We start from the raw sequence: 14683 nt of genomic DNA, 5'->3' as shown, positions 1-14683 counted from the left end.
AGAGAGAGAGAGAGAGAGAGAGAGAGAGAGAGAGAGAGAGAGAGAGATATTAGGTTCTGTTTTATTTCCTCCCACTTTTGCTATGACTATAAAACACAAAATACCACAAAATACCATATTCCTGGCCTTAGCCATGAGGACTAGAAACTAGCACCTGGCTCCTTTGCTCCATGGTCAGAGTTGGTGATATGACCTACTTCTCCTAGCTATAAGCAGAAGTAAGCAAATCCTACAGCTAGGTCTCTTATTTCCCAGTACCCAGTGCATCTCCCTAAATTTGCTCCCAGAACCCCAATAACTCTCTCCTCCAGTTCAAGGAAGTAAGACAGTCTAGGAAGAACTTCCTGGCCAGCGGAGGGGGCATTCTGAGTTATAAAAGTTTTGCTTTGGAAGCAGCACCTGGCAGTTGTTTATACAGTGTTTGATACTTCTCAAGAGCAACTTCCACCTTTTTTTATTGTCATATGCTCATTTCCTTTCCATTCGATGGAGGGCAAGAAAGAAAGACCAAGATCAGAGAGCACAGTGACCAGGCAGCTCCTGGGGAAACAGACTAGAATTCAACTTCCTGTTCCCGTGTCCAACCTCCATCTGTAGTGCCTAGACATGTATGTAAAGAAGGTACCGACTAGGCAATGATTCCAGAGACCCCAGGGATGAGGGCAGGCCAGGCCTCACCGTCAGGAGTCCCCTGGCTGGCCTCTTGTTCTTCTCCTCCAGCTCCTCGATCAGGGTGCTGAACCGGCAGATCTCCCCAGTGGCCAGGGCATCAAACTCTTCCTGCTGCTTTAGGATGTCCCCATCCAATCCTTCCAGCTGTGCTAAGAGGACAGTCTGCTGTTGCTCCAGGAACTGGCTCAGATGTGCAAACTGTGAAATCACCTGTTGTCTCTTGGTGGCCACCTGAGTCTGAGAAGGTAAGATGAGAGCCAAGCAGGACATATTACTCTCTCCACATCAAGATCTTCTCCCATTTTCTTCTCTTCTTCCTGTGACATCACATCCCCCCTTTCTTCCCTTTCCTTATAAGTTCCCACTTCCCTCTTGGTCTATACTCACACCTCCCAAGGTTAGTTGGTAAAATCAGAGCCCCCTACTCTTGCCTGATACTCAGCCCCCATAAGGATGTGGAGTTGTGTTCTTTCTGCATGTCACTCTATTTCTGGGAGCTCCACAGGCCAGCATCGCCTCCCTATCATCACTGTGGCTTCTAAAAGGGGCTGAATGAAGAGAGCAGAGATGCCTGGCCTCTAGCATACCACTAGGCTGTTAGAGGCAGGGTCACACTAATTCCTGCTGTGATTTGATAAGGAAATCTCCATTTTACACGTGAGTAAGACAAAGCTGGAGAACTGATGGAAGAAATAATGTCAGAGACAGGATTCAGATTCAGAGACCTTCAAGTCTCTGCTCTTTGGGCCTTAGACTCTGGAGGAAAGAGCTGCCCCTGGGGAGGATGGAGACGTACCAGGAGCACCTGTATTCTTTTGTTTTCTCTTGATTGGGTTTCTTGAATCTCCTCTCTCTCTTTCCTTAGATATACGAGACACTTCTGTATTTGTTCCTGGGTAGAAGGAGCATGAAATACTAAGATGGGGAAAGCAACTGTAAAGGAATGTCACTCCCCTCTATCTGTGGAAGCAAATTGCCTCGGAGGTGAGTGTGAACCCCAGCACCCTGAGAGACTCAGGGTCGTCATTCTTGCTCTGATTCTGAGACTGGATCTCATGTAGCCCAGACTTACCTCAAACTCAGGGTCTTCCTGCCTCAGTTTCCCAAACATTAGGATCATAGGTAAGCAACACCAGACCTGACCTTGAGTCGTATTACTCTTGCTTTGTGTCCCAGAGATTTTGACCAGGGTTTCCCCCATTCTCATGTCCATCAAAGGTCATGATTGTGTTTCCCCTTTGAGCCCTTCATCAGGTTAAACAACTACCTTCTTCCGCATCTGACAAGTATTACCTATGATCTGAGCTCCACACGTTCTTAGCTGAAACTGAAATTATGTCACCCAGAGGAAATACATGCAAATAAGATTTCCCTTTTTATTAGAACCAATAATCTAGAAATGATACAAGGTGAGAAGAAACCTAGATGCAAAAATAACTGATGCGCAGTTTTATAAATTGTTCAAGAGTAGAGCTAGGAACAAGCAAACACATAAATAGCCACGTGTGTGTTTAGAAATACATATATGTAGCTCAGTTATTAGAGTGTTTGCTTAGCATGTAAGAAGCCCTGGGTTCAACTCCTAACCCTAGAGTGTGGCAGTACATGCCTATAATCCTAGCATCCAGAGGGTAGAGGCAATAGAATCAAAAATTCAAGGTCATCCTAGGCTATATAATTAGTCAGAGGCAAGCTGGTCTCACTATCAAAAGATCACTGACAAACTGCCACATCATACATACAAACACTTGTTTATAACAAAATACGGTAGAAAAGCAACTAAAATCAGCCATGTACTCATTTAATGAAAGATAAAAGCATATGCCACAAATATTTACCCAACTAGCTCATTCACAACGGGAACATTCATTTACATGCTTCAAATAGAACACACTCAGACCAACACCCCCCCCCCCAAACAAGGCTTCACTCTTGTAAATAAACAATAAATATACAAGCATCGTCATTCCCAAAGATACGAACTTCAAGCACACTTAACCGATACAGGACACACACACGTTTGATGGTTAAATCATTCAGAAAGGATATACTGAGCTCCTATTATCTATGGACCACAAGGAAACAACAGAGAACTCTCTCTTAATTATAGCCCCGTGCTTCTCTGTGTCTGAGTATGTGCCTGGGTGATCAAATAAGGCAAAAGAATTTGGAGTCAGGATACCCCTTCCAACCTATAATCCACATCACCTTTCTACTTCCCTTAGTCCAATCCAGCTCCCCCAGGGGTCCCCCAGAGCCCTTTCCTACCCTGCAGGGATCCTCTCCTACCCTGTAGGGACCTGCTGCGTCCTCCAGGAAGCGCACAGTGTGAGCCCCATGCTGTCCGGTCTCACGGCATACCACACACAACTGTGCCTCATCCTCCTCGCAGAAGAAGTAGATTTTCTCCCCGTGCTCCGGACAGGCATCCTCTACCTCCAGGCCTCTCGTGGATGCCAGCTGAAGGCGCTCGATGTTCTCCACCACGTTGGCCAGCTGCCAGTTGGGCCGGAAGCTCCCCGGGCGGAAGGGCTCTTTGCAGAGTGGGCAGCTGAGGGTCTCCTCTGATTCTGGGCCTGGGATCTCGCAGTAGCGAGTGAGGCAGCCACGACAGAAGTTGTGGCCACAGTCAATGGTGACTGGCTCCCTTAGGGTGCCTTGGCAGATGGGACAGTTGACCTCATCTGCCAGGCTAGTCACAGAAGGAGCTGAGGCCATGTCAATTCTACTGGACCTTCTGACTCCTGGAAGTCACTGTCTCTGCTTACCCTCCACACCCACATCAGGCCTGAACACCAACATAGTCACACACACTCGGACAAGGAACTCCGTTACATCTCTGGCACCAGGGGTCCCTTGTCCTGCTCTTCCAGGAGCAGACACACTTCTGCCAACAGCAGAGATGAAGAAATAGCCGAGGAGGAAGGCCCAGGGACTCACAGCATCGTAAGTTACTCTCTGGACCAGTTCCCGTGGCCTGAAGCTCACTGTCCCTTTCTGTCCATCCGAAGCTGCTCACACACAGTCTCTCAGCAGTCCACTGTTGAAAGAGATACTTCCTTCAGGGGGCAGGGAGGACTGCTGCCACCCCAGCTCTCCAACATAGCCACCTGTCTCCAGGGAGATTGGACGTATCAGCCAGTACAAGGCTAGTGTGGGGACTCAGATAAGGCTCTTGAGCTCGGGTGTGCACAGCACAAGGAACCATGGGTGGTGATGCCTCCATGGGCCTGTGACAGGCTTTAAAAGAAGGCTAAAAGAAAAAAAAAATACATGAGGGAGGAAAGATAGAGCCAGCATATTTATTTATTTATTTATTTATTTATTTATTTATTTATTTCCATGACTACACATCTCCCCCTGATAGAAGGAAGCACTTTATCTTTTCTTTTTCATTTTGTTTTTGGTTTTTGTTTTTGTTTTTTTGAGACAGGGTTTCTCTGTATAGCCCTGGCTGTCCTGGAACTCACTCTGTAGACCAGGCTGGCCTTGAACTCAGAAATCTGCCTGTCTCTGCCTCCCAAGTGCTGGGATTAAAGGTGTGCGCCACCACTACCCGAAGGAAGCACATTAAACAGTTTACTTATTCCACCTTGGCACTATCATCTCCTACTGCTTGGACCTCCATCTTGCAAGCTCCTATCTGCAAGTCAAAGCTGTGAGTCTTTCAAGCGATGCGATCTACCAGAAACCCAAAGCACAACCAGACATGGCGGTACATCTCAGCACCTGTTATCCAGAAATGGGAGAATCAAGAGTTCAAGCCCAGCCTCTACTTGCATAGCAGCTTGGAGGCCAGCCTGAGCTATGTGAAATATGCCTGGAGGGGAAAAAATTAAGTGTGTGTGCATGTGTGTGTGCATGTGTATGTGTGTATGTATATTGCATTTGTGTGCGCATGTATACATGTGTGCATATGTGTGTGTGTGCGCGTGTGTTTATATGTGGGGGTTGGTATCCTGGCATAAACGTAGAAATCAAAGGACAACTTTGTGGAGTGGGTTCTTGCCTTCAACCATGTAGGTCCTGGGGATAGAACTCGGGTGTTTGGCTTGGCAGCAGTTTCTTTTACCTTATGAGGCATCACACTGGCCCATGTTAGATTTTTTAATAACACGTTGGTTGTGTGGAGGAATTTCTCATTCTGAGGCAATATATGTTGTTGTATTTATGGAAGAGAGAGCAGATGGCCCAATAGTTACAAAAGTCAAAAACGCATAAAGGCATTGATGCCAATATTTCTTCACAGTATCAATAAATTTGAATGTTTCTCATAGTAAGGTCGAGAAAAACATTAAAAGATGAAAAGAGAAAAAAAATTAGTAGTATATTTAAGTTAGTCCAATGTTCCCAAAATATTATCTGAGCACAGAGTCAACGTAAAATACTAGCAATATTTCGCATTTCTCCATAGTGATGTGAAGTCTTTATACCTACAGCACACCTCAGCCAGGGCTGACCACACATAATCAGACAGCTGTTCTAAGGATGTATTGTCAAGGGGAAAGGTAGAGCAGGAAGGAGGGGTGTGCGAAACAAGAAAGTAGGTGGGATAAAAAGGCCTGGTGAACAGGAGGGTCTGGCTTTGTCCACAGGGTAGGAGAATGCCTAGGAACCCTGGCAGCTTGATCTTTGACCTAGTTTTGGGAAGAGCACAGAGTTGAAATCCAAACACTCCAATGTCCCGAGTCTTGTGGCTGTCAACTCTCTGACCCTTAGAAATCCTTTCAGTTTGTATCTCCTTCTCCACATTTGTTCCAATGAGTTATTATTAAATTGGTTGTTCTGGAGTAATTTCTCGGGATTGGGTGGTAGTGAGTACATATTGCTGGAGCTGGAAAGATGGCACAAGGGTTAAGAATTTGCCGCTCTTGCGGAGGACTCTGGTTGGGTTGTCAGCACCCACAGGAAGGCTCACCTGTAACTCCAGTTCCAGGGGATCCAATGCCCTCTTCTGCACCCTTAGGTACTGTACATAGTGGCGCACAGACATAAAGGCAGACAAAACAGTCATATATATAAAGTAATTACAAAATTGAGGGGTTGGAAGACAGCTCAGCTGTTAAGAGTGGTTGCTGCAAGCCGGGCGGTGGTGGCACATGCCTTTAATCCCAGCACTTGGGAGGCAGAGGCAGGCAGATTTCTGAGTTCGAGAGTTCGAGGCTAGCCTGGTCTACAGAGTGAGTTCCAGGACAGCCAGGGCTACACAGAGAAACTCTGTCTCGAAAAAAACCAAAAAAAAAGAAAAAAAGAAAAAAAAAAGAGTGGTTGCTGCTGCGTTTTCAAGCAAGATTTACAGCACACCGTGTTGAGTAAACTCACTGCCTACAATTTGAATGTGAGGGAATCTATCTGAGAGAGACTGTATGTGTGGCACATAGACACACACACACACACACACACACTTTTTTATTTAAAACAAGGTGGGGGGAGGGAGAAAAAAACTTTAAAATTGAAATCCAGTATCACACAGGCTCTAGGTGGTGCTCATGCAGGAAATACCGCACTGGCAGGAGCGGCAGGGGAGCCAGTGGAGGCAGGGAAGGCAGGTAAGGAAAGAAAGGTCAGGGGAGAGGAACGTGCATTTGTGCTCGCAATTCGAAGTTAGTCTCAACACCACAAGCTGGACTTTGATGCTATTGCCGGCCTCCTAGCCCGAACTATGGCTCTCACCTGCTCAGCGTGACAGGAAGCGGCTCCTCCCCAACGGTCCCACCCCTCTGTAGCCAATAGCTTCCAGGAAACCCCATTTCCAAGTGACCTCATGATGCAATACGCTGCTTCCCACCCAAGGGACCGAAGGTGACAGGAGTGGAGAGCTAGGTCACCTGGCTGCCACTGGGAAACGCTGGGTAGTCAAGACGCCCTGGAGTTTGGACCTGCTTAGCTTCTCTGGGTTCTGGGCGTGTCTGAGGCGCAGCCAGGTGACTTCGCTGAGCTGACATTCCTGCTTCTCTTTCACCCTCGGATTCCTTCGCTTCTGAGACAGTGACGCACTTAATAGTGACTCAGTTTCAGGGAAAGGAAATTGGAGTGAACAGAGTCAGAAGACTGTGGACGGGCAAGGGAAGGCACGGTGATGCCCTCAACCCGGTCCCTCCGGGGACTCCACCAAGTAGCCTGTCCCGCCTGCACCCGGCCCCTGAAGGATGCGGTTACCATAGCCTGCGGACACACTGTCTGCCTACTCTGCCTCCCGCGCACCCCAATGGGGGCCCAGCTGCTGTGCCCTCTCTGTAAGGAGACAGAAGAGGAGCAAATCCAGGCCGCAGTGGCCCCGGTGTCCCTAGGTCCTCTGAGCGAGACCTACTGTGAAGAGCACGGAGAAAAGATCTATTTCTTCTGCAAGACAGATGCGGAGCTGCTCTGCGTGTTCTGCAGGGAGGGCCCCGCCCATCAGGCACACACTGTGGGGTTCCTGGATGAAGCCATTCAACCCTACAGGGTAAGGAGCTGAGGCGCTGCTTCGTGAGGGCAGGATGGTGACCTGATGTGGGTGAGTGAAGGAAAAGGGATAGAGATTTGTCGTCTAAAAACTTCTTTCAGTCCTCTTTGCTCCTGGTCTCTCTGCCAGCACACACACCTCACTATACACTTTCTACCTCCATAGTGCCACCAGACCCAATTCCTGCCCTAGATGGTAATACAGTAAAGGTCAAGGGTTACGACTCTGTCAGTTTGAATCCCTCGGCTTCAGTGGTGTGTCCACAACACAGCACACAGTATTTGCCAGTTGGATTATTCACGGACCCTCTGCTTTCTTCTCTCTGACAGGATCGTCTCAGGAGTCGGTTAGAAGCTCTAAGAATGGAGAGGGACAAGATAGAAGATAGGAAATGTCAAGAAGACCAGAAGCTCCAGGAGGTTCTGGTAAGGACCACACCTCTGACTGTTCCTTTATTTTGTTTGTTGGTTTAGGTACAGAGTCTCATGTAGCTCAAAATGGCCTCAAAGTCACTACTTAGCTGATCCTATTTTCTCTACCCCCCCCCCCCAAGGTGCCACTATCCTAACAATTGTTTATGCCTAACATGTTGGGTAGATAGCTCAGTATGAATAGTGGTTGCCTAGAATACATGGACCCTAGATTCAATACTCAGCACTGAATAGAATATAAGTGTTATGTGATGCCAGTTCTTGAATGATGGAATTAGGAGGGTCAGAGGTTCAATGTCATCTTTGACTTCATTGTGAATTGAGTTTGAGGCCAGCCTAGGATGCATTAGACATGGAAATATATCTCAAGAAAAGAAAGAACTGATCAAGGGGTTCCCAATGGAGGAGTTAGAGTGAAGACTGAAGGAGTGGAAAGTATTTGCGGTCCCATATAGAGAGCAACAATACCAACCAACCCGAGCTCCCAGGGTCTCATCCTGGGAGCACATAGGGAGGGACCCATGGCTCCAGCTGTATATGTAAGGGAGGATGGCCCTATCAGGCATAGATGGGAGAGGAAATCCTTGGTCCCATGGAGGCTGGATGCCGTGTATGTGGGAATTCGAGGGTGGGGAGGTGGGAGTGGGGGGGGTAAGTGGGGGTACATCCTTATAGAAGCAGGAGGGGGGTGGGTGGGATAGGGGGTTCCTGGGCAGGGTGGGGGAATGGGGTAAGGGGATAACATCTGAAATGTAAATAACATATCCAATAAAAAATGTTAAGGTAAAAAAAAAAAAAGAAGTTAGCACAGTTACTCCATATGAATCTAAAGAAGATATGGTAGGTGCGGTTAGTTTTGTTGCTGTTGTTTTTGTTTGTTTGTCAACTTGACTCAAGCAAGGGTCATCTAGGAAGAGGGAACCCTTCCTAAATGAGGAATTGAAAAGGGAAAAGCAGCCGAGAAAAATATTTCTATCAGACTGGCTATATGTGGTAAATCTGTAAGACATTTTCTTGATTAGTTATTGATTTGGGAGCATCCAGCCTACACTGGGCCAGTGGTCCTGCTATATAAGAAAGCAGGCTGAACATGCTTTGGAGAACATGCTAGTAAGCAGTGTTTCTTCACAGCCTCTGCCTCTAGGTTCCTGTTTTGAGTTCCTGCCCTGGGTTCTCTCAATGATGGAATGAGATGTGAAAGTAAAAAAAAATGAAATAAACCCTTTCCTTCTCAACTTGTTTTTTGTCAATGTTTTATCATAGCAATGGAGAAGAAAACTAGCACAGTAGGATATCATAGCGATGACAGGAATTTTTTAGTTCAGTGTGACTCTAAAAGAGTTCGATATGGCATTATTATAATCCCTGGCTAAGACAACAGCACAGATCTCAATGTCATCATCTGCATGTTTATCTTGAGATCTATCTCTTTCTACCATTGTATTATTTAAAGAAATGAGTCCCAAAATGGCTTACTCCTTGTTTCTCTTAATCAATAAGCACACAGATGATCCTTATGGGGGCCAGTTCTGAGCCCTCATCCCCACACCTCGCCCCCTGATATCCTCACAGATGCAGGTTGAAAGCAAGAAGCAACAGGTAGAAGCTGCTTTTGAAAGGCTGAAGCGGGAGCTTGTGGACCAGAGGTGCTTCCTGCTGACCAGGTTGGAGGAACTAGAACAGCAGATCTGCAAGGAAAGGGAAGAGTACATCAGGAAGGTCTCTCAGGAGGTCGACCGTCTGGGTGCCCAAGTGGAGGAGCTAGAGGAGAAGTGTCAGCAACCAGCAAGTGAGCTTTTGCAAGTGAGAGACTCCACAATCCTACCACCTAGTGGGACAGCAGAGGGTTAAACAGGAAGGGGATGCTGTGATGCAGCAGCTGGAAGGGGATTACTTCCATTGGGAAGGGGTGGGGGAGGGTCTGCTTTTTAAGGCCCAAAAGACTAGAGAACTTCCCAAGGCATGCATGAGGATTATGTAAAGATAACCATCACCAGAGCATCTTGAGTTTGGTGTCAGCTCATCCAACTTTGTCACTTGGGTGACTCTCTTAGTTTCTAAGCATGGGACTCTTTTCATGGAGTGGTAAATCATGTAAGGAATAACTCATGTATAGTGTTGAGCACGGTCCCTGATACACAGGGAAAACACCATCAATAACAGCCTTGTGTGATTAACACAATCCTGCCCTACATCAGTTCCAATTTGGAACTCTCTACCATCTCTTAATCACTGGGGGGGTGAGGGGTGCGGGGGGAGTGGGGTCAGAGCCCATTTATGGATACAGCTGGAACAGAGCAACCAGAGCAAAGGAACTGGCTGGCTGCAGAGTCCTACCTACTTTAGTAAGGAAACATGAAGAGAGCAGCGAAATGCACACTGAGTCATTAAGGGGCTCCAGCACTCTGGGTAGGAGTTTCTAGCTGATGTTAAGAAAGAAAGATCTAGAGTCCCTGATGGGAAAGGCCATGTGGAAACTAAGTACATGTTTTTGTGTTTCCTTTGTAGGACTCCAGATTCAATCAGAGCAGGTAAGGTCCTCCCCAGTCCTGCCTCTTTTATGTGCATTTTATGACACTGCAATCCAACTGGCCCCTTGGGGATGGTTCCAGAAAACACTGATGGATACACAGCTCACTCCCTCTCTTACTATTAGCTCGAAACAGTAAACAGATGAGTTGAAACTGGACATTGTGGCTCATGCCTTTAGTCCCAACACTTGGGAAACTAAGGCAGACATATCACTCTGTGTTTGAGGCAAGCCTGGGTTACAGAATGAGAGCCTATTTCAAACTAAACAGCTAAACAACTAATAAAATAAATTTATTGGCTTTTGTTGACCGACATCAATTACGTTGATTTTTGAGACATAATTTTGACCCTCAAAGCAAAGTTACAGGTAACAGTCGTGGATATAGAATGATCCAGATTTAAAAAAAATTATTTGTATTTTCCCTGTATGGGTGTTTTGTTAACAAATATGTCTGTGCATCATGTACATGCCTGGTGCCAGAGGAAAACACAGGAGGCAGGAAGATGCCCTAGAACTAGAATTACAGATGGTTATGAGCCTCCATGTAGATGCTGGGTACTGAACTGTGGTGTTTGGCATAACTAGTTCCCAGAAGTATTTTTAATCCATGAAATATACTAGTATTTTAGTATCTAAAAATAGCAAAGCCATTTAAAAGCGTCTCCAAACATGCTTCTCAAAAGGGTGTTAGGATTAAAGTCAAGAAGAATGTGGTGGGTCTTGTGTGATGGGAAAGCTAAGACAGAAGGGTGTAGGCAAAGTCAAATAGCCAGAGTAATGAGGACTGAAAAGGGACCAGAATCCTCTTTCCTTCTCGGTTCTTTTCTCATTGAACAAACTGGCACACAGAAAAAAAGAAAATAGTGCAGGGCTGTTTCTCCATCACATTTCCCTCTAGAGGTAGAGAGGGGTGATGCTATCTTCCCCTTTCTGCTGGAACCGACTCAAGCTCCAATGCTCAGGAAGAAATTAAAATTAGTTCCTCCTGTGTCTAATGAAAAGTCTATCACTTTGGGAACCATCCTTACCTACAGAAGGTAAATGAATTATGCTGAATCTAATTTTCATAGCAGAGACTAAGATCATCTTTCAGTCTGTTCTTTCGCCTGTGTCTCCCAAGTATTACTTTTGAAGGCTGGAGAGATGGCAAAACATGATTAAAAACTGACTGCAGCTTTTTCCAGAAGTCTCCAGTTGGGATTCCTAGCTCCCAGATGAGGCAGCTCACAACCGACTTTAATCTCAACTCTAAGGCACTGACACGCTCCTCTGACCTCTGAGGGAAGCCACACACTCAAACACACACACACATATATGCACATAGATAAAATGAAATATTTTATTTTTGGAATTTAAGTTAGACATCCAACTTGTCTGCAGATATGAGCTGAAGACTTTTGTGAGCCCAGAGGCCATTTCCTCCGACCTTGTCAAGAAGATTCGAAACCTACACAGGAAAATACTTTGCCTCCCAAAGATGATGAGGGCATTTTCAGGTAAAGGGGTTCTAGATCCTATTAGGTGTTCTACCTTCCACCTGTCTCCATCTTTCCCCAACTTCAAAACCTGGTTCCAAATACCAAGCATAGTGGCACATGCCTGTAATGCCAGCACCAGGGAGACTGAGGCAGGAGGATCTTAAATTTCAGGCCAGCTTGGACTACATAGTGAAACACACACAAAAATAAGCAAACAGCTTGGGTTAACAGCTTCTCTCCTCACACCTTCCCACAAGACCTCACTCTACCCAGGGAGCAATTCCCCAGATTGTGGTCTCCTTTATCCAAGGATAGAGGCCACCGCAGTGAGAGTCCAGGAAGGTGAGGCACACTTCTCTTTAAGTCTTGTATCCCTGTCCTCATGCTGTAGCCAGGACCCCCCCCCACCCCCCCCCCGGGAGGAAAAGTAGGAGATAATTAAATCTCACAGATCTTTGTTTCTGCTTTCTTCAGAAAACTTGATGCATCATCTGGAGACAGATTCAGGTAATCAGCAAGGGCTCTGTGGGGGGGGGGGAGGGCACACAGGGGGAGTGTGTCCTCTGATATCCATTTCACTCATGGCCACAAACAGCAACAAAATATGCTCACTTGGACCCTGATTGCTTGAGGTCTTGGGTCTATTAAGCCTTTTCTCCACACCATTGCTCCTATACTATAAATCCATTTGAGGATTAAATGAATTTATATAAGGAGCTCAGCATAGTACCTGACACACAGTGATTGGTAAATGTTCAGTTACATGTATAGACACTCATTCAAAATATGTATTAAGCCCTTGAGCTTTGTCCAGAATTATGCTAGATTCTCTGTAGATTTGAACAAATATTGTGTATTTAAAACCTAGCATTTGCTGGGCATGGTGGCACACAGTTACAACCCCAGCACTTGAGTAGTAGAGGCAGTTAGACTGCCACAAGTTTAAGGTCAGCCTGGGCTAGAGTTAGTTTCAGGCCAGCCTCAGCTACAAAGACACTTTCTGGGGGCAGAAGGTAGGGAGGGGCTAGGTTCTAGGGATGTATCAATAGCTTCCTGCTAGAGCTTGCTTGCCTACCATGCATAAAGCCCTAGTGCCACAAAAAAGGGACAGGGAAAGAACAAAAATACTATTTACTTTTAAATTGGAGCTTAATTGTTCCCACAAGCACTTGCCTGTTTTTATAGAGATCCCTACTTCTTGTAATGTACTGTAAAAACTTTATCCAGACACCTGGTTAAAATGCAGGCTCTTGTTTGGGTAGTCTAGGGCATGGCCCAAGAATTTGTGTTTCTTAACAGGCTCCTAGGTACTGAGCTGCTGCTATCCCAGCCACTTCAAGAAGCAAATCCTCAGACACTGCTGTCACTTCTCTCCTCCAGAAACAGAAGCCTAGGAGGCAAGCAGCATGGACAGTGCTCCATCCTGAAGTGGGGGAAGGGGTCACTCTGGACCCTCAGACCACAACCCTGAGCCCAGTCCTCACTGTAATGGTCGTAATGGTCATTTGAGTGGCAGCTGCATCATGAGAGTGGTCCCCAAGGTGGCCAGGGTAAGGGGACGGCAGGACCTGGGCACTGAAGACAGTGACCTGGCCATGATACTTTTGCTCCACTGCTCCAACTGGCCAGCACCCATCTGCCATGCAAAAGACGACACAGCTGTTCTGCGCAGTGTAGATGTGGCCAGGCGTGGGAGAGACTTTGCAAATGCCCCATACCATGGCATCAATCACCATCTTTTTCCAACCCTATTCCACCTGGAAAGTAAGTTTCTGCCTGCCTTTGAAAGACTTGAGGTAGAGCCAGGGAAGTGTGGCAGACACACCAGCACCTGTCCCTAGCATTAAAAAATGAGGATGGAACTTAGGGTCTTGGAAGCTTGTATAGTTTTTAATGTGTATGTCCAGTACCTTTAGGTCCCTGTAATCCTGTTCCTGGACATAGTGATCTATCTGAATGGAGACCCAGAAGCAGACAAGGAAGGCACTGACCTAGACACCAGCAAAGCTAAGAGCCAATGGGATTTGCAAGGGAAACAAAAAACTGTAAAAGTCTCAAAACGACCATTGTAGGGTGACTAGGACTCTGCTTGGCTTTTATGACTTTTGGACACAAAGCTGGAGATGCTTTGGGGCCTCATCAACAACTCTGGGTGGACCCCAAAGTCCCTTCAGGTCATTTCTCTAGGTTTTGAGAGAATATTTTAATAAAATATGTAACCCAAAGGCCTTTGTGTTTTGTGTCTAATCTGTTTGTTGTGGCAACTTAAAGTATGGGCAAGATTCTAGTTTCAGTGTTCAAGGCCTCTGAATGATCGGGTGTTAAAGGACTGGTCGAAAGGGTGGAATGACTAGGTGGTGTCTTTAGGTCACTAGGGTATGCTCTGGAAGGAGGGTGGGAGTCTCACAGCTGATGTTCCCAGCTGATGAGATCTATGACTGTGCTTTGTCAAGCACTCCTGGAAGGATAGGTTATCATGACAGAAGCCAAAAGCATAGAGACCACTGATCATGGACTGCACCTTCAGAACCATGAGCCTAAATAGACCTTTTTCTAGGTTGCCCCAGGTATTTTTAAAGTTTTTACCCTCCGACGCCCACCCCAAGTTGTGACAGTATAAGCCCATCGAGTCTGAGGGCAGTCATGTCTACATAGTGAGAGCCTGTCCAGTCCCTTAATTATATGTATGTATGTATGTATGTATGTATGTATGTGGTTCATATGTGCTAGTACAAGGAGTAAGGATACAGGTAAGATGCCCAAACCCCTCTATAAAACAGAAACAAGCTACTGAGAAATATGAGGCAGAGAGCTCCATGGGGATTCTGAAAGTCAGGAGCTTAAGGCAGTAGAGCAATCCTGACATTCCCAAGGAAAAATTACTTTGAAGACTCCTTTAAGTGTACAAGTGAGATAAACATTTCCAGATACGGAAGATTTTAAAAATTCAACTTCCAAATTCATCTCAGAAGATATTAAATGATGTGTGACAAAACCACAGTTAAGTCAGGAGAGGAGACACAGGGCCCAGAAATAGGACCAGGGCTTGGGATGTCACCTGGGTGAGTGCTTGCCCAGGATTCGAGAGACCCTCGGTTCAGTTCCCAGCACCGTATGAAACCAG

The 14683-nt window shown here is 46.3% G+C and overlaps 2 protein-coding genes across 2 annotated transcripts in view; one reads left to right on the top strand and one right to left on the bottom strand.

The window, feature by feature from the left end:
- Positions 1-3703, bottom strand: part of Trim10 (tripartite motif containing 10) — an 8367-nt gene extending 4664 nt beyond the window's left edge. The window contains exons 1-3 of the mRNA XM_028785459.1: positions 2962-3703; positions 1469-1564; positions 679-909 (exon numbers count right to left, since the gene is read on the bottom strand). Coding sequence (XP_028641292.1) covers positions 679-909; positions 1469-1564; positions 2962-3390 — 756 coding nt within the window. The 5' untranslated portion in view covers positions 3391-3703. The remainder of the gene's footprint in view (positions 1-678; positions 910-1468; positions 1565-2961) is intronic.
- Positions 3704-6751: 3048 nt separating this feature from the next.
- The window catches only part of LOC114637200 (E3 ubiquitin-protein ligase TRIM39), a 158775-nt gene continuing 150843 nt past the window's right edge, over positions 6752-14683 (top strand). Inside the window, exons 1-6 of the mRNA XM_028785423.1 lie at positions 6752-7117; positions 7447-7542; positions 9121-9351; positions 10057-10079; positions 11462-11577; positions 12034-12066. Of these exons, the coding sequence (XP_028641256.1) occupies positions 6752-7117; positions 7447-7542; positions 9121-9351; positions 10057-10079; positions 11462-11577; positions 12034-12066 (865 nt within the window). The remainder of the gene's footprint in view (positions 7118-7446; positions 7543-9120; positions 9352-10056; positions 10080-11461; positions 11578-12033; positions 12067-14683) is intronic.

The sequence above is a fragment of the Grammomys surdaster genome, unplaced genomic scaffold, assembly GCF_004785775.1.
Source record: "Grammomys surdaster isolate TR1022 unplaced genomic scaffold, NIH_TR_1.0 125231, whole genome shotgun sequence".
NCBI lineage: Eukaryota > Metazoa > Chordata > Mammalia > Rodentia > Muridae > Grammomys > Grammomys surdaster.
Note: the sequence above shows the minus strand (reverse complement) of the source record. Positions and strands in the feature narration are given on the sequence as shown.